The sequence below is a fragment of the Moschus berezovskii genome, chromosome 14, assembly GCF_049115385.1.
Source record: "Moschus berezovskii isolate FMDL1 chromosome 14, NW_MosBer_1.0, whole genome shotgun sequence".
Lineage (NCBI taxonomy): Eukaryota > Metazoa > Chordata > Mammalia > Artiodactyla > Moschidae > Moschus > Moschus berezovskii.
In genome coordinates this window covers 48,783,401-48,801,670 of record NC_142473.1, presented here as the reverse complement: position 1 = coordinate 48,801,670, position 18,270 = coordinate 48,783,401, and the positions used below count along the sequence as shown (strand labels likewise).

Sequence of the window (18,270 nt, the reverse complement as noted above, 5' to 3'; positions counted from 1 at the left end):
GGAGCCTGTCCATTCAGCCTTCTCTGTTTCGGTTTTGGATCCAAGGAGTCTCTCTTGTTAATACTTCTCAGAGATACCTTTTCAGTTCCAGGCCGTGTGCCTGGCACTGTGGCTACAGCCATGGCCTCACTTGGTCACTGGTTGTCTGGCTGTCAACTTCCGGTCTGAATACCTGCCAGCTTCCTGGCTGTCCCTACCCATCTCTGCCGACACACCCACCTATGTGTGTGTCCATCTCTTCTTGTCAGCACATGTATCTGTCTGCGTGGTGTTGACTTGTCTGTCTGACTCTCTGGAGTCATCGCAAACAGTCCTGTGTCTGCTGGAGGAAATGGGCCTGTCTCGGGTCTCCCCGTGGCGTTCGTCCTCACCTTGATGTGATCTGTTTGTTTTCTTGGCTTCCCCCTCGTTTTCAAGGGCACGGACTGTGTCCGATCCATGATTCATCCTTGTGTCTGGTACTTGCTGCACAGGGCTGAGACAGGATTAAGGTTTGCCGACTGAATGAATGAAAACCTCCAGCCTGCGTGGGTTGAGTTACAGAGAAACAGGATTTTTCTCTCTCATCCAGAGGAGCAGAATGCCAAGACCCAGGCTGTAAGGAAGAGAGAGCAATGCTGCTCGTCCCCCTGAAGGTGAAGAGAGGTTTCAGGATTGTGCTCCCACAGCAGGGAGCTTGGGATTTGGGGTCTTACCATGGAGATAGATCAGAGCTGGGTCTCTGACTGAGCAGTCTTGGGAGGATGTAACACAGGATCCCAGGGAAGGGAAGTTTTCATTTGGGGGCCAGGGTATATGGTTGCCAGAGGATGGGGGGTGGACAGTCTAGCTCCCACTTCTGGTTGGGGGGTATTGGGGGTTGTCCCTTCTCCTCCAGCTTTTCTCTGTAAAGCCCACCTGGAACTCCCTTGCCCAACAACAGCACATGCTAGAGCCCCACGTCCTGCTCTAGGGTCCTCCTCCCCGCCAAAAACTGAGGGAGGGCCTTGTTTAACTCCCAAGCCAAGGGGAGGGTCCCCCAGGTCTGTGTCAGTCATGTGATCAATGCAGAGTAACCTCCCCGGAAACATTCATAAGTTTAATCCACGCCAGTAATAAAATCGCATTACATTTCTCATAAAATAAATGTTCCCATTTATATACAGAAGACAGACTGTACAGGCCCAGCCTGGCCCCAGGAGGGGTCACACACAGACGGGCAGCGGCGGAGGGAGGGCCATCCCTCCCATCGAGGACGGAGGAGTTCTGATCGGCAGGAGAGCGGCTGGCCGGCCAGGCGGGTGGGCAGGCGGGTGGATGGACAGACAGATGGGCCTGGAGGCCAGGTGCCGGGCGTTACTGAACGTGTGAGTCAAAGGTGCCATTAAGCTGCCCCTCCTCATAGTCCATCTGACACAAGATCATGTTGTTCTTCAGGAAGAATTTGTCTCCCACACAAAATCTGGAAAATCCAAGCAGGAGAGAGAGGCCATGGTGGGGTCCCAGTGGATGGTAGGAGCTCCAGACAGGACCCCACCCGGCCCAGGAGGAGGACATATGGGCAATGAGGTCCTAGGGAGTCTGTGCCTTGAGCTTTCCAGAGAGGATCCCAGAAAGTCCCAGGCAAACCCAACCAGTCGTCCTGGGTCAGCCCAGCCCTTGGCCAGTCCCACAGCTCAGGCCACAGGCTTCCACTGCCAGGTCTCTCATGGGGTGGGGGCAGAAGTGGTGGGGTTGGTGGGAAGGTGTAGAAATGATGCCCAAGAGAGGGAGAAAGAGAGATGGACAAAGAGATAGGAAAAGACCAAGAGAGGAGAGGGAAAGAGAGAGGCAGAGATGGAGAAAGAAGAAGGGATAAAATGGCTGACTTTTCCAACCCTCTGTTCCCCACCCGACCTTAAGGAAATGGCTCAGTGAAGGGCACTCTTCTTCTAAACAGAATCTGTGGGTTTCCGGGAAGAGGTGACCCTGTCCCACCATCTTCCCTCTAACCTAAAGAAGGCCCTGCCCCTCCCAGCCCTCCTCAAGCACTGGAGGATTCAGCCCTTCCCCAAAGATGTCCCTGGGGGTCGCATGCCTTGAGTGGGACCCCAGGGTCACAGGCCCAGTCCCAGCCAATCCCGCTTCAACCACCAGGTGGCGCTGCAACTTCACTGAGCCCTCCCGGCAGTGGGTCTGGGCACAGCCCCAGACAAACCAGTGTTCCCTGCAGATCCCCCTGGACCTCAATCTCTGGGAGCATTTGTATGAGCTCTTTCCTAACTTTGGGGCTCCTGAGCAAAGGGCCTTCTGGGGGTTGGCCCCTAGTCGGGGCTGAAGGGCTCTGGTTCCTTAGGTCCCCAGGGTCTCCCACAGGGCAGGGGTGGGACACAGAGTAGGGGCCAAAAGACCAGAAAGAAGGCTGGGCTGGAACCGGAATCACAGGAATGAGTGACAGTTCCCCAGGAGCATTTGACTGGTCAGGTCTGGGAACCCCTCACTAGAACGTCCATGCGTGTATCTGCATGTAGCACGCAGGGCACAGGACATACACACAGGGCTCTCGTGCACATACACTTAAAACACACATGCACGGGCATACTCACCCATCACACACACAGACCTGCCTGTACACGGACATTTAAAAATACAGTCATGGACACAGCACACAATGTACACACAGCTCACGCATGGCCCTGTCCACTGCGTTTGCACAGAGATGAGCTCCACAAATGAGTACACACGGTGCTAGAGTGCATGCATTTGGCTAGAGGGCTCAGGCACACACAAAACACACACACGCAGTACACACTCACAACAACATGCACACAGAACCCGCGTTTGCATGCACGCCTCTATGGCACTCCTGGTCTGTGGCAGCAGGTGTCAGCTAGGGGCTGCTGAGTGTGTTGGGTCTGGTACAGACCAGCACTCACCTCTGGTTGCAGAGCTGGCAGGCGAAGCAGTCGAGGTGATATACATTGTCCCGGGCCCGCATCACCATCTCAAAGGCTGGAATCAGCTTGCTGCAGGCGGCACAGTTTCCTGTGGTGCCAAAGAGCCTGCAGAGGGAAGGGTGCAGAGGGCTCAGGGGCCTTCGGGGGCTGTGGGGGGTAGGGGAGTTGCCTCGGCTTGGGGGCCCACCTGCCCGCTACCCCTGTAGTTCAGCAGGTGGGCCCAGGCCAGAGGGAAAAGGCACAGATGACAGTGTCTAACTTCTGCTAAGAGAGCAGGCTTCAGAGAAATTGACCCAGTCACTCAGGAAGGAGCCTGTGGGGACTTGGGAGTTGGTTGATACTGCCTGTCCCCTGGCTTCGCTGAGAATGAGGGCTCCCACTGGGGTCCCTCAAGCACCGGGGGCTACCAGAACAGTAGGCTGGGCCCTGAGCAAGGATTTCTGGCTGACACAAGCTTGAACTTAGACACAGTCTGCCAGTCACGGGCTGTGTGTCCTTAAGCAAGTCATTGAGTTTCTCTGAGCCTGATTTATTTCAACTGTAAAATGGGGACTGAAATATAGCCTTCACAGGCTTTTTGTGAAAACTGTAACCTCTTAGCCACAGCTCCTTTACTGACTGCCTACATAGCATTTGCTATATGCCAGGTGCTATTCTAGGGGCTCTTCAAAGACCAAGTCATTAAATCCTGACAACAACACTATGGGGTGGTCTTTTTCTGCTACTGACTCATGGTGTGACTTGCCTAACTCCCTCGAGCCTCAGTTTATCCTTCTTTAAAATGGGGATGCTGGACTAGATGATCTGGTTTATAGATGTTTCTAAAACAGGACTGATGCCAAAAGGAAGTTTCAAGGACATCTGGCACAACGCCTCTTTGGGGCAGGCACCCCTCCTCTTGGCTGCTGATTGCAAAGCTCTAAGGACAGGGAACTCACTCCCTCCCCATGCAGGCCTGCCCTTGACTGCACATTCCAGGGGTATGTGCCAGCCAGGCTCCTCCTCTCTTCCCTTCTGCACAATGGCAGAGCGAGCCCCAAGTGAGGCAAGGGACCGAGAGGCAGGCGGGAGGCCCTCTAATCCCTGATTTGTCCAGCTCAAGCTCAGGCGCCTGCAGATGAGCGCAGCTCCATTATTCATCAGCCTGAGCTGCCTGGTGGCTCAGATTAAGGCAGATAAAGGCTGGGCCACAACATCTGCCAGCCAAGAGAGGCCTTTCTGGCTACCAGTCCAATGAGAAGTCACTGCAGAGGGGCAGGCAGGTTCTGGACAGCCATTCTCCGGGACTGAGCAACTCAAGGAAGTCCCATAGGCCCCCTGGCCTCCTGTCCCAGGTGGCCTCAGAGTCATTCCTGGGCCTCTTCCAGAGCCCAGGAAAATATCTTCAGGCTCCAATAGTTGATGGGGCCCAGGGTGCTTGTGGATGCATTGACCTTATAGATGAGCCCCTCCTGCACTGTGGCCACCCCTGGCCAGGTCAGCTGGTCTGCCATCTCCCCTCAGCCTGGTTGGGTTAGCCCCCAGGTGATGTCCTAAACCTCCAGACTTGGAGGCCGCTTCCAGGTTGCCGTGGGGCGAGTCCTCAATGCCTAAACCCTCCTCTTGGCCTCAGCATCTCTCCTCCAGCCCCAGTCTGAGTCACACATCTTGGTTTACAGCACCACTTAAAAACAAAAACAAAACAAAACCTCCTGCAAAGGCAGAAGATGTAGGCAGGTAAATCTCAGGTTTTTTTGGTAAGTAGGGGAACCTCTGCTGATAATCGCACCCTCCCCCACAACAAGCCCAGTCCTGAGCAGAGGGAGCCCCAAGAAACCCTGGCCACGACCTACTAATTAATGCGATGGGCCTTCCTTCCCCACAAGGCCCGGCCACCACCCAGCAGCCTGCATGGGAGCCAAATGCAGATGCTGGGTCTAAGCCAAGGCCCCTGCTTGGTGGCCTCCTTCCAGCCTTGCTGATATCATAGATGGCCTAAGGGAGGGTTAACTGGGGGAGGTAGCCCTGGGGAATAGGATCCAGGTTGTAGGGGAGGGGTGGGTTGGAACTCTGAGGAATGCAAGGTGGGGAAGTTTTGGTATTTTCACTATCTACAGAGGAGTAAACTGAGGTGGGGAAAGAGGCTCAGACCTAGTTTAAACACAGGTCGTTAAGCTCCAACATCAGTGGCTCTTCCAGGGTCTGGCTACCTATCAGACTCTGCAGGCATGGGGGTGTCTAATCCCAGGGCCCACCTGGAGGATGGGGAGCTGGGCCCTGGGGAGATTGAGGAGGAAACCAGCAGGCCAGGGGAGCCCAGGGAAGTTGGAACCCCTCTACTTGCTCCTGGAAGCTCCTTCACCACATCCCTTCCTCAGTTCCAGGACAGGGTGGGTCAGAAGCGCCTGGCAAAGGGAGAGGCAGAACCATATTGGTGCCCTTGGGAGGCTCCTCTTGGATGCCCGATGGTTAGAGACATGCCCGCCCTGGACAAGTGCTGGGCACTGAGTCCCAGGGGTGGGGCAGGGGCAGTAATGTGCGTAGACCAGGTGTGCGCTGAAGCAGGGCAGAGCAGTGCCAGCCATGGAGAAGGGGGCTCTCTCAGGGTGGCAGGGCCAGGGTGCGGGTGGGGGTTGGGGGAGGCTGCCCACCTCAGGTAGTCGCGCCGGCACAGGATGAGGTTGGCCTTGGTGTAGAGTGTGGAGCCCACCTCGCCCAGGCGGCAGTCACAGCAGGCGCACTTGAGGCAGTCCTCGTGCCAGTACTGGTCCAGCGCCTTCAGCAGGTAGCGGTCCTTGATCTTGCGGTTGCAGCCCGCGCAGCCCTTCTGCTTCCCTTTGGGCTGGACGGAGAGCATCGGCACACCTGTGGACGGACAGACAGACGGACATGGTGGGCGCTGTGGCTCAGGACATGTCCCTCTGCTTCTTTCTGCTGCCCCCTCCCCGTCTCCTTGGCAACCACCTCTCCTGGCCTTGGGTCCCACGCTGTGGGGCTGCAAGGCACAGCCTCCTCCCCTGGCCCATGAAGGTCCCTCCAGAAGCTGCAGGAGCCCCAAGTCTGCTCGGCTGCAGGCACACAACCAGCCCCAGGGCCCAGCCCCCCTGAGTCACCCCTCTCCATCCAGCCACTGTCCCCTGTGCTGTGTGACCCAGTGAACACCTGAGGCCTCCTCAGGCAGCCCCCATCTCATCAGCTCTTTCAGCAGCCCTGAGAAGCTTGTCATGGGCTTGGGCTCCACTAGGACTCCTAGATCTGTTTGCCACCTCAGGACGTCCTCACACTGCAGTGTGCTTTTTATTTTAACCGGAACATCAGGCTAAAGCCTCGTGATACTCCCGGGGGCACAGGAGCTCTGGAGCTCTTGGCTGGTGCTGGGGAGACAGCAGGCGCTGGCCTCGTTGGTGGCCTCCCTAGGAATGTTTCTGCATGTGTGCCTAGCTCAGTTGCTAAGTCATGTCCAACTCTGTGACCCTGTGAACTGTAGCCCTCCAGGCTCCTCTGTCCATGGGATTCTCCAGGCAAGAATACTGGAGTGGGTTGCCATTTTCTGTTCCAGTGAAACTTCCCGACCCAGGGATCAAACCTGTGTCTCTTACATCTCCTGAATTGGCAGGCTGATTCCTGCTGGGCCACCTGGGAAGCCCCCAGGAATGTTTCTAGCTGTATTCAAACTTCCTATCTGCCCTAGCCTGAGGAAGGGGAGTTTCAGTGCCTCTGCATTCTTGCTTGTCCTACCAAAGTAAGAATCTTGGAGACTCTGGCTGGCTCCCAGGGTCCATATGAGCTTCCCAGCATACAAGAAAATGTTGAATACAGAGGACAGGAATCTCAGCAAGGCCTTGCCTGGAGGGAGGGGCAGACCACCCAGCAGCAAACAAGTGCATTCACACGCAACCCGTGTGCGCTGGTACCACATGCAGGCATGGGCTTGTATGTGCATGGAGGCACAGCTCCTAGGGCCCCAGCCCTGAGGCCACAGGGAGGGGAGGTTGAGAAGGAGGTGGGGGCAGATGTCCCCAGGGGACCTGGACACCCAAGCGGAGCCATGAGGCTCGGGTGTGGTGAATTCCAGGCTTGGATGGAAGTGCGGGGAGTCTCAGAGACAGACTGGACAGAGGGGTTGCCTGTGACACGTGTCTAAGAGCCCCTCACAGGGGTGGTGGGGGTAGGGTGGTGTTCCTTCCCTGACCAGGGCACTGCTGAGGGGTCGCCTCTGGAGGGAAGAGCCCACTTCTTCCTGCCCCCTCGGTTTTCCAATAAGCCCCTGAAGACTCGCTCTTCCTGGGCCCATCTCCTTCAAAGGACCTGCGTACTCTCCAGGCTCTGGGTTCAGTTCCAGTTCCAGGGCACCCCTCCTCTCAGCCCTCCCCTCCCCCCAACCATTCCCTTCCTTCCTCCAAGGGTGACCCTTCCTCAGGCTTCAGGAGAGAAGTAGCTTCCAAACGACCTCAGTCTCAGAGTTCACAGATGTCTGGTCAGAGGGGCCCCTGCAGTTCTTACAGGCAAATTCTCTCATTCCACAGGTGGGGAAACAGACCCAGACAGGCCAAACAGCTCTTGTAAGCCCTGCATCAACTTGGCCGCTGGGATCCTGCCTCCATCCTGTGCTCTTCTCAGCCTCGCTGCCTCCTCTGGGAGAGGGGGCGGCCCTGGAGAACCCAGGATCAGCAAGACAGGTGAGGGCAGTGTGGAGGCAGACCAGGCTTCCTGTGCTGGGCTTGCTTCCTCCCTTCTCCAGTCCCCGCAGGGCCCATCTGTTAGCTGGGAAGTCCGCTGCCTAATTTCCTTAATGCAGCTCTAAAGGTTAATTGGTCTGAGAGAGTGATGGGGCTCAGGTTGGCCATGTCCTCAGGCCTGCCTGTGTCTCCACTGACAGGGGCCAGCCCGGTCACAGAGCTCTAAGCCCAGAGAGGCTGGCTGGGGAGCAGACATGCCCGCAAGCTAAGGGGGGCCCAGGGGGCCCTTCCAAGGCCTGGACTACAGGGAGCAAATGCAAGAGGGATTCAAAGAGCTGGGTGTGGGAAGGTCTCTGGGCTCCTGGGGGCAAAACTGCCCCTGGGGCCTGTGGAGGGATAGCCAGCCAGCATAGCTATGCATATAAATTCCAGCTTGGAAAACCCCAGGCGGAGCCTCTATCCAGACTCCCTAAGGCTGATTTTCCCCTTGTTCCCCTCGGCTGGCAGCAGGCCTGGCTCCCTTCCCAGACATGCTGGGCCCTCCCGGGGCTCTACACTTGTGCTTTCACTGCTGGGGGGTTTGGGGGGGGGCTGGAACTTCCTTACTCAGGAGATGTATCTGGCCCACTGAGTTATACCCTCAAATGAAGGGGGATCCCAGCACTAGGAGTGTCTGTCCTGCCCCATATTCCATTTGGCTTGACTCCTGGAGAGGCTAACAGACCACATGGTAGCTGGTAATTCTATCGCCGCTGGAACGGGCACCTAGAGGACCCAGGGAGGTTATGGGGAATGAACCCACATGCTGCCCCAGGTCCCCAACCTGGCATAAGGTGGGGGCTCTGTAAGGCCTGAACACCCCGGCCCAGGCAGAGTGCTTATCTGGACACTCTGCTTTCTGGGCCCTGGAGAACTCTTATGAAGCCATGTGGCTCCTGTTCATGTCTGATGTCCACTGAGACCCGGAACACTAGGGTCAGCCTGGCCAAGGAGGTCCCAGAGCATCCGGGGACCTTGTGCTTTCTCTGCCTAGAAAGTCTGAGGTCCTGGGAGAAGTCTGACTCACCCCTCCCTCCTTCAGGGAACACTCACGCTATTTGCTCTCCCTGGACGGGTCCAGGAGACTCACAAACACCCCTGGCAAGGTGAAAGGGCTTTAAGGAGGACTTCTATGGTCCCTTTTTCCCCAGATGGAGCAAGATGCTCCCCAGAGGGTCTGGGCTCTTCTTCCCTGTCCTGCCACCCCAGCCCCCATCCAGCCTGCCAGTCGGCCCTGCAGACACCTCTTCCCTCCCTCCCTCCCCTGCCCAGCTCTGGGAGCTGAGCCTCGGGCCATGCACTTTCCATTAAGGAGATAGCATCCTTTTGCTGAAGTCCATTTGGGATCCATTTTAGTGTTATCTAAAAATCAAATCTACATGGTAATCCTTTTAATGTACTCCTGACTTTAGAAAAAAACAGCTTTGCGCTCCTTCAGGAAAGGTTTTAAAGCATTACCCAGTAATTACTACTCACCCATGAAAACACTGATATTTTACAATGGATGGTGTTTGCCCCTGCATGCGCGTGCAGGCTTACGCTCAGACACACACACACACACACACATACACACGGGACCCAGCAAAATAAACTAATTCACTTAGCTCGAGTGTTCCCCCAAATCTTGGGGTGTGCAGGGGGATATTTGAGGGGAGATAAGCCCAACCCTTTACCTATCCCTACCCTGGTCAGACTGAATCCCTGGGCGGACTGATGCAGGAAGAAGGCAGGCTCCCAGTCTGACTCATCTGACTGCCAGACACTAACCCTCAGCTCTTTAATCTGGGGAAAAGCCAGACAGTCCGGGTGACCAGGAGGGACTGCCAGAGGTCATTCAGCTCTTCCCACACCCCACAGAGTGGTCTGCCAGGCCACACCCAAGTCCTCAGCAACTCTTGCCACCTACCCCCGGCCAGCCTGCCCCTCAGATCAGACTTTTCCAAAGTGCCAAGGCCACCGGCTCCTAGGCCCACCCATGCCTCCAGTTTGGAGAACAGGCTAAGCCCATCTGTGGAGCACTCTCTCCGCTCCTAGTGATCTCAAGGGACGGTCCTCCTCCCCAGAATGCCAACCCCATTCAGCCCCAGGTCACTCCACATTATGCTCTGTGGCTACCCTGCTGGAAGTCACTGTGGCCACCACCCAGAACTCCACCTGGTATTTGAGGCCCCCTCCACTGCCTGGTACTGCTGGTTCCACTCCCTGCAGAATCCAGGAATAATATTCCCTTTCCATCCTGCAAATGGAGCTCATCTGCTTCTGCCCCAGAGCCTTCCATTCACCATTGCTCCAGGAAGAAAAGTGCCTGGTCCTGCCCACCCCACTCTTTCCCAGAGGTCAGAGTCAACAGTGGAGCTGAGGCTAAGAGCCTAGACCCTGAACTCAGAAAGCCTACTTTCCAGTCTGGGAACTGTCCCAAGTCACTGGAGGGCCTGGTGCAAATCCCTTTACCTTTCCAACTGTCAACTGTGAAATGGGGCCATACCAGTTTCCTTTCACCAGCTTGTGGTGATGACAGAGTAAGGTTCTGCATAGGAAGCCACAGCCCAGAGTCTGGCCACTGCTGGGACTGACAAATAGGAGCCTGTATACTGTTAGCATGCACCCTGGAAAGTCTTCCCTGTTCTGACACTTGTTTTCTTGCTCTTTAACTTTTTATCTTGTCAACACTTCAAACTTCCAGGTTTTTCAAGAACAGAAAGAATTCCTGTATATTCTTTACCCCAAACCTCTAAATATGAACTTTTAAAACCATATTTATTTTAGCCTTCCCTGTTTATCTATGCAGCTACCTCCTTCCCTCCCTATAATTCTTTTCCTGACTCAGTTGAGAGTTGGTTTCGGTAATGAAGCCCCTACACCCCTTAAAACTTTGGTGTGATTTCCTAATAGAAAGGACAGTCTCTCACATGACTCCAGTACAATGATCAAAACCAGAAAATTACCACTGATCTAATACTATTACCCATCCATTCAGATCATCAGTTGCCCCAATAATATCTTTTATGGCAAAATAAAAGTCTGGATCATGCATTTCATTCAGTCGTCAAGTTCAGTCTACTTGAATCTGGAAGAATCCTAAGCCCTTCTTTGTGTTCCAAGACACTAGCATCTTTGAAGAGTACAGCCAGTTATTACGGAGTTTCCTTCAGTTTGGTTTTATCTGACACCTTTGACTATATGACCTTAACTGCTCTGTGCTTCTTTGTTATAAAACAAATATGAGAATAGCACTCCTAGAGCTTTGGTGAGGAATCCAGGAGCTAATACATGTGAAGTGCTCTGGACTAACTAAACCTGGCAGTCCAAAGTTAGCCCCGATTAGTGTCAGCCCACTCAGCACATGGGGTAGATTAGTCACAGCTCCATCTCAGGGCCCTACAACCCGTGATGGACACATTTTGAGGAAAATCACTTGATTTGAACGTACCATCATGGTTAAAGTCATACAGGCACTGACTAGAATCTAGCCTTACCCAAAGGATCATCTAGTGGCCACTGCAAACGTGTGCAGGAGGAGATCAGGCGCATCTATCTGACAGGCAGCTTCAGGGACCAGTCCAGGGCAGATGGGGGCTGTGGCAGCTCAAAGGGTGACAGCTCAGGGCAGGTCCCGCTGGGTGCCCTGGGAGGCCTGGGACACAGGCAGGTGTGGGCTCAGGATTTCTTGTCATCACCCCACGTGCCTGGTGCTGTTCCAAAACCACATTCACACAGCACAACAAAGCTGCCCAGCACAGCACTAGGCCTCCCTTTCTCACCCGAGGGGCAGGCAGGGAGCCAGGGCTGGACTCTCCTGGGGGCTAAGGGTATTCTGGAGGGAGATACCTATGATTAAATACTTAGCAGTGCTCGCCTCCCAACTGCCTTATGAGACGGTACCCTGATTATTTTCGTTTTATTATTTTTTGACACACCATGTAGACCCCATTCCTGTCCACTATTGACACCTTTGCCTCCCCTGAACTTGTCCTAGGTTCTGTTGGTGGTGTGGGGCACCCACTCCTCCAGCAGGCCGACGGACCAGGGGGCTCCATGGATCAGCCCCTGTCTGGTCTCCTGTGGAGAGCGCTGGTCTTGATCCTGGATAAGTCATTGCGTCTCTCAAGTCCTGTTGATCTCCCCACCTGCACAGTGGGAATGACTCTAGCATGTACTTCTAGGATGTCCTCAGGCACATGTAGGATAACATCTGGCATTAAATGCACCTCTCCTCACAGAAACTAGCAAATGCCCTTGAAGATGAAAACTATTTCCATTTTAACAACGGGAAAGCCAAGGCACTGGAAAGGTTGTGACTTGTCATAGGTCATACAGAGCTGGGACTTGAAGCCCAGCAGCCTGTCTTCAGGATTCATCTGCTCTGATGTCGGGCTGGGCACGGTTCATCTAGAGGTGTTAGCAGACCCAGGAGGCAGACATCACAGAGGCCAGGAGACACAGAAGGTACGCAGATGCACGTCACACCTACAAACATACACAGCTGCACACATACTTTCACACGTCATGGAATCGCCCACTAGCAAACTAGGTCCATAAGAGGTAGGGCCATGTCTGCTTATTCTCCCTGGAACAACTTTATTCCAGGCTCCGGCACAGCGCAAGCACTAGCAGGTGCTCGGTAAATCACATGAAAAGACATACCCCTGCATCCAAGCATATGCACGCACGGGTGTCACGTAAATATACACACCTACACTCGAGTGGTCATATGACCATTAACTGTCTTAAAAAACCAACATATCAGGACTTCCCAGGTGACACAGTGGATAAGAATCCACCTGCCAAAGCAGAGGACATGGGTTCGATCCCTGGACCAGGAAGATTCTATATGCTGTGGAGCAACTAAGCTCGTGTGCAGCAACTCCTAAAATCTGCATGCTCCGGGGCCCGCAAGAGTAGCCCCCACTCTCCACAACTACAGAAATCCCTCGTGCACCAATGAAGACCTAGCGCAGCCATAAATAAATAAAATTATATTTTAAAAAAACCCCACAACATATCCAAAAAAGTGGATCATAGCTCAAAATCAAGCTCTGATTTGAACAAAACCCACAAGTGAGAAGCCTGGTGCTCTGTTCTCAATACCACATTCCCCAGGAAATGAAGGAGCACGAGCCCTGAGATTTTGTCCACATGGACCCACATGGAGTGGCTGAAATCATCCAGAAGTGATCAGTCTACAATCATCATACCCATGTCAGCTGCTGGAGGGCAGGGTTTGGGTCCCTGCCACCTGCAAGGTGTCTGTACCCAGCGGGGTCCACACCTGGGCCTGGAACTGCAACGCAGGATCCCAAACACAGTCAACTGGCGGCCCCTCCTCAGCATCAATCCCGTTTAATAAGGAAATTTGAAAGTGTAATCTAATTCTGCAGAATCTCTTTAAATCTCTTTTTCTCAGAAGTAACTTCATTTCGCACGGACACATCCAGCCTTGTGCAAAGGCCTCCATTTCACACCAGTTTTATCTCCACAATTTCTCGTCTCACTGCACTCCTATCCCAGGGCCTTGCCATGCGCCAGGCGAGACCTGAACTAATAGCATTTCCTACTCATTTGGAATCAAAAGCCAATGAGAACAACTGTTGCAGCGCGCGGCCACAGCCGCCTAAAGCACGCTCATTACCCACTCTGTGCGCGCACCCCTTTGCAGGCAGGCGGCTGCGTACTGGGTTCGACAAGGGAGGGATGTGGGGCTCCCGTGACCTCCAACTCCCCGTGGTGCGGGCTCGGCTCCTGGGGTGCTGGACAGTGCAGTGCGGGGACTGGCCCCTTTGACTCTGGAGGAGAGAAAGGCCATGTAGACCCTGACAGTGGGCCACACAGAGAGATGGACTCAGCTGACTCCATCATTCCCCAGCCCAGGCTCAATATATTCACCTGCTAAATGAGGACAGCCTACTTAAAAGGATTATTTAGAGTATCAAATTAAATAGCTTTAAAAAGTCAGCTAAGAAAACTTATGTACATCTGAGAACCCAACAATTCTCTTCCTAGGTATGCACCCAAAGAGTGAGAGTTTATGTCCACCAAAAGAGATGCAAAAGGATGTTCCCAGCAGTTCTCAATAGCTCCAAACTGCACAGATGTCCATCAACAGGAAAATGGATACTAAATTACGCTGTGATTATACAATGGAATAGTACACAGCCATGAAAAAGAATGAATCACCAATACACACAACAGCATGGATGAATCAGACAGTATAATGCGGCACCAAAGGAGCAAGACAGAAAGGCACACACTGTATCATTCTATTTGTAGGTACTTCCCAAACAGAAAGCCGATCCATAGTGATCAATGTCAGAATAATGGCGTGTATTATCACCTGCCAGGAGATGTGAGGAAGCCTGCTGAAGGCCTGAAAATGTCCTTTATTTTGATCCTGGTGGTGTGGGCATGGGTGCATACATATGGAAAACGTCACTGAACAGTTGAGACTTGGGCGTTTTCCTGCATGTACATTACACCTCGGCAACAACAAAACACTAAGGAGGCCCCTCAGTTGGGACTTTATATGTCTTTTCATAAAACCCACCATTTACCCACCGTTCACTACATCTGTTGTCTCAGTAAATCCTCATTTTTACCCTGAGGCACTAAATGATTAACTCACTCAACAGAGGCCCAGAGAGGTTCAGGCTGTTACCCAAGGCCAAACAGCTGGAAGGTGGCAGGGCAAGGATTGGAGCCCCAGCCTGCCAGATTCCCAGGATCAAGTTCTCATCCCTGCACACATGCCATGGTCTCCCTGAAGAGCCCAGGTGAAGAAGGTTTGCTGGCAGCTTCTGGGTTCTCCGTGCAGCCTGAACATGGGGAAGTCTAGGGGGCAAGCTTAGAGCAGGGTCTGGGGTAAGAGCAGGAGGAGTGACGGGCAGGGCACTGTCTCCAGGCTCTGGTGTATCACAGGCTTCTCACCTGCTGGTCCTTCAGAAGCTGCGGCTGCTATGAGGTCTAGACAGGGCTTCTGGCCGGGCCAGCAAGGGGATGTGGACTAGAATCTAAGGACAGAGATGATTCAGTGGCTGGGAAGGGAGCAGAAAGGCTGTGTGAAGGCAGAGCTGAGATGTTTGCATTGCGGCCTTAAGAGAGATGAAGAAGCTTCACTGGGGAGGGCTGAGCTGTGAGAGGACAGACAGCTGAGGGCTCTGGACTCAGAGCCACAAGGGTGGGGGAGCCTCGGTCAATAGCCAGCAGCTTCATGTGAATGAGATGATTGGGGAAGGGGGGCCTGGAGAGGGGCCTAGGAGAGAAATTTAAAGGGCTCCAGCAACACTAAAGTGCCAAGTTCCTCCTGGTCTCCACAGACCACCACAGTAGAGGCCGAAGGAAAGCACTGTCCAGTCCTGTCCCAAACATCTGCAGCCACAGTGGGTGCGTTTGACCTCATGATAACCCTCCACAATGAATGCATACTACAGCCAAACACCCAAACCCTTTAGACTCCTTAACGCTCATCCTCCTCATGACCCCGAGGTCAGGGAAATCACAAACCTGCCCAAGGCGACCTGTGAGTGGCCGAGCAGGGCTTTGGACCCAGGCTGCTGGCCAGGAAGTGCCCCACCCACCTCCCTGCTCTCTCCAGAGGCAGCATCACATCGTTTTTTCCCTAAGCGACGGGGAAAATGAATTTCTGCTTGGACCCGATCTGGGCCTGGCCAAAAGAAAGCGACTTTGAAACACCCATTGCAGGGACGCATCAGGGCAGGATGGGCCCCTGGTCCCCAGGGTCCCCAAAGGGAGCCACTTTCTGTGCTGGAATCCGAAAGCAGCTGGCACTTCTGCAGCGGGTTCTGGTGGAGGCAAACCTCCTGAGGTATGGTGTGTCTGGTAAGCCTGAGCCTGTGAGGACCTTCCAGCTGGGGGAGATAACACCACATGGGTTCTCGCTGCTGAGGGAAGCCGGACCCAGCATAACCTGCTGTCAGGCAACAGCTTTAGGGAACCCAGTAGAGAACTTGAAGGGGAACACTGAGAGACATGGGAGGAGCTGCAGACAGAATCTAGGGGCACTTTGAAACATCAGAAGCTGTACGTTCTCTTTGGAGGTTGTCATGGGGAATGATGCCTGAGTTAACTGCATACTTATCTGCAGTGCGTGCCCCTCCAGCATGGGTGGAGGCCTTCTCTTCTCATCTTTGGGAAGCCCCAGACACATCTAGGAAGCAACAGATCCAAAACAGGGCTCTAGATCTACCCCCTCAAACCTGTACCCTTACCCAGGCTTCCATTCACAGCCCTAACACCATCATCCATCCTGGTGCTTGGGGCAGAAACTCAGAGTCATCCTCAGGTCTTCCGTCATCCTCGTTCATCTTCCCTGCTTGGTCTGTATCCCATCTCACCTACTTCGTTCCACTTCCAGAGCCACCACTATCTTTCACCATCCTACTAGCTAAGCCCCCCACCAGCTTCTTCTTCTGTTCATATCTATAACCCAACTTTAAATAGCAGCTGGAGAAATCTTTCAAAACAAAGTAGGTCAGGTCTCTGCTCAGCTTGAAACCCTTCCTCAACTTCCAGGGGGCTGGGAATATCACCCACACTTTTCATCAAACCCATGATATCCTTGTGTGTCTGGCCTCTGCTCCCCCACCCCCAATGAGCTTTAGCCAAAGGCCAGTTCTCCCTCCTGCCTCAGGGCCTTTGCACCTGCTGTTTCTCCCTTGCCAGAACACCCTTCCTGTTTCTTCATGAGGTTGGTTGACTCCTTCTCATCTTTTGGCTTCAGCTTAAATGTTATCTGCTTAGACAGGCCAGCTTTGATCTCTTGATTTCCTTATTTAAATGACTCCTTGGTCATTTCCTTCTGAGTTTTCACCACAATTTATAGTTGTTTTTACTTTTTTGTGATTTTACCTAAGAAAAATGTTTGGTCTCTTATCATAAGAATGTAAGTGCCATGAAGACCTATTCTGGGGGCTCTGTCTTATTCACCACTGTGTCTCCAGCACTGAACCCCACAGTGATCACTTTTTAACCATCAGTTCAGTTAAGGAATGAAGAGACTGAACAGAATCTACCCAGATATTACTGACCAGAGTCTGCTGGGCCAAGTGGGCTGATGCAGATAGGCAGGCTCCCCAGAGATGGGTGCCTTCATCAGGCTTGGTGCTGTCCTGAATCACACACCTGGAGCTATGTAGCTCAAAGAAACAAACCCAGATGCAACTGCAGCAGTGCCTGGCCTGCCACTCTCTGGAATTTGAATAGCCCACCCCAGGGCTCCAGCTGAGAAATGACTGCTCTTGTGCAAATACTGGATTGGCCAAAAAAGTTCCTTCGGGTTTTTCCATATAATCTTAAGGAAAAATAGAATGAACTTTTTGGCCAACCCAATATAAACCCTCTACCTTTTAGATAAAGGGGCAGCAATCCTGTCCTTCAGCCCTGCAGACCCATGAGGAACGAAGCCCCATCCCCTCCTCAGGGCATCTGAAAGTGAAAGTATTAGTAGCTCAGTTGGGTCTGACTCTTTGTGACCGCACGAACTATAGCTCACCAGGCTCCTCAGTCCATGGAATTCTTCAGGCAAGAATACTGGAATGGGTTGCCACTCCCTTCTCCAGGGGATCTTCCCCAACCCAGGGCTTGAACCCAGGTCTCCTGCATTGCAGGCCTCTTGAGTAAATACTCCATCCCAACTCTCGTGTTGGGGTGGAGGCCTGGAGCTCAGGCATCTGTGTAATCTTGGCAGTTCAGTCTTTCCCTTTGCACTTGCGGCTGGGACACCCCTCCTCTGGCACAGACTCCCACAGCTCCCCTCTTGAGGGTCCTTTGAGCTTAAAGATATAACCACTCCTCCCTCCCTGCCTAGTTTGAACCTCTGGGGGGCAGTAGGAGGAAAAAGCCCCTGAAGTTTGCTACAGAAAACCCCCAGGTCCAAGCCTCTCTCTATCCGCAGCTCCCCCAAGCCCCATCCCATCCTGATCTGTTGCAGCCAGCCCCCAGTCACTTGGCAGGATGCTGCTTGGAGCTGCGTAGTTGTGGGTACTAGCCGGGAAACGTCTGGAAGCTGAATTCCCCAGACGGCAACTCAGCTGCTCCCTGGGCACCGGCAAAGCCCGCGTCACCCATCTAATGAAACAGGGCTCCCAAGGGGCCTTCAATCTCCACAGAGGAGGAGGAGGGCACGGACTCTCAGACGAGTCTCAATTTCACAGCATCAGAGACGTGAGCACCAACGCGCTGAACCAGAAAACGAGAGTCTGGCAGGAGCTGCAGACACACCGTGAGCGCCAGGGGATCGGAGATTAGGGCCCTTCAAAATCAATTTTGAATTCAAACTTTTAAATGTGTTCTCTAGATGCCACGAGGGGACCCTCCAGGCAGGCTTGGCCTAGCCAGCTGCTGGGTCCTGCTTGCTTCTTGGAGCAGCCAGGGCCCATCTGCTAGCCCCCGGGCTGGGTGAGGGAGGGGAGGGTGAGGAGGCTGGGAGGGAGACCCCAGAAGTGGGAGAAGTCTCTTAGGTGACAGTGGACCCAGCACAGCCCCTGGGGTGCCTGCCCGAGGTGCCATCCTGGGGCCTCCTCTTGAGGCCTGGGGGGCTGCTCCTCCCTCCTTTGCAGACCTCGGTGAAAAGAACTGAAGGCAAGGCCCACATGAGCCAGATCCCCACAAACCCCTAAACTGGCTGAGGAGGCTCGTGGGGCCCC

The 18,270-nt window shown here is 53.8% G+C and overlaps 1 protein-coding gene across 1 annotated transcript in view; it reads right to left on the bottom strand.

Moving 5' to 3' along the window:
- Nucleotides 1-1,041: 1,041 nt before the first annotated feature.
- The window catches only part of LMO1 (LIM domain only 1), a 41,804-nt gene continuing 24,575 nt past the window's right edge, over nt 1,042-18,270 (bottom strand). The window contains exons 2-4 of the mRNA XM_055423429.2: nt 5,546-5,759; nt 2,895-3,020; nt 1,042-1,441 (exon numbers count right to left, since the gene is read on the bottom strand). Coding sequence (XP_055279404.1) covers nt 1,336-1,441; nt 2,895-3,020; nt 5,546-5,759 — 446 coding nt within the window. The 3' untranslated portion in view covers nt 1,042-1,335. The remainder of the gene's footprint in view (nt 1,442-2,894; nt 3,021-5,545; nt 5,760-18,270) is intronic.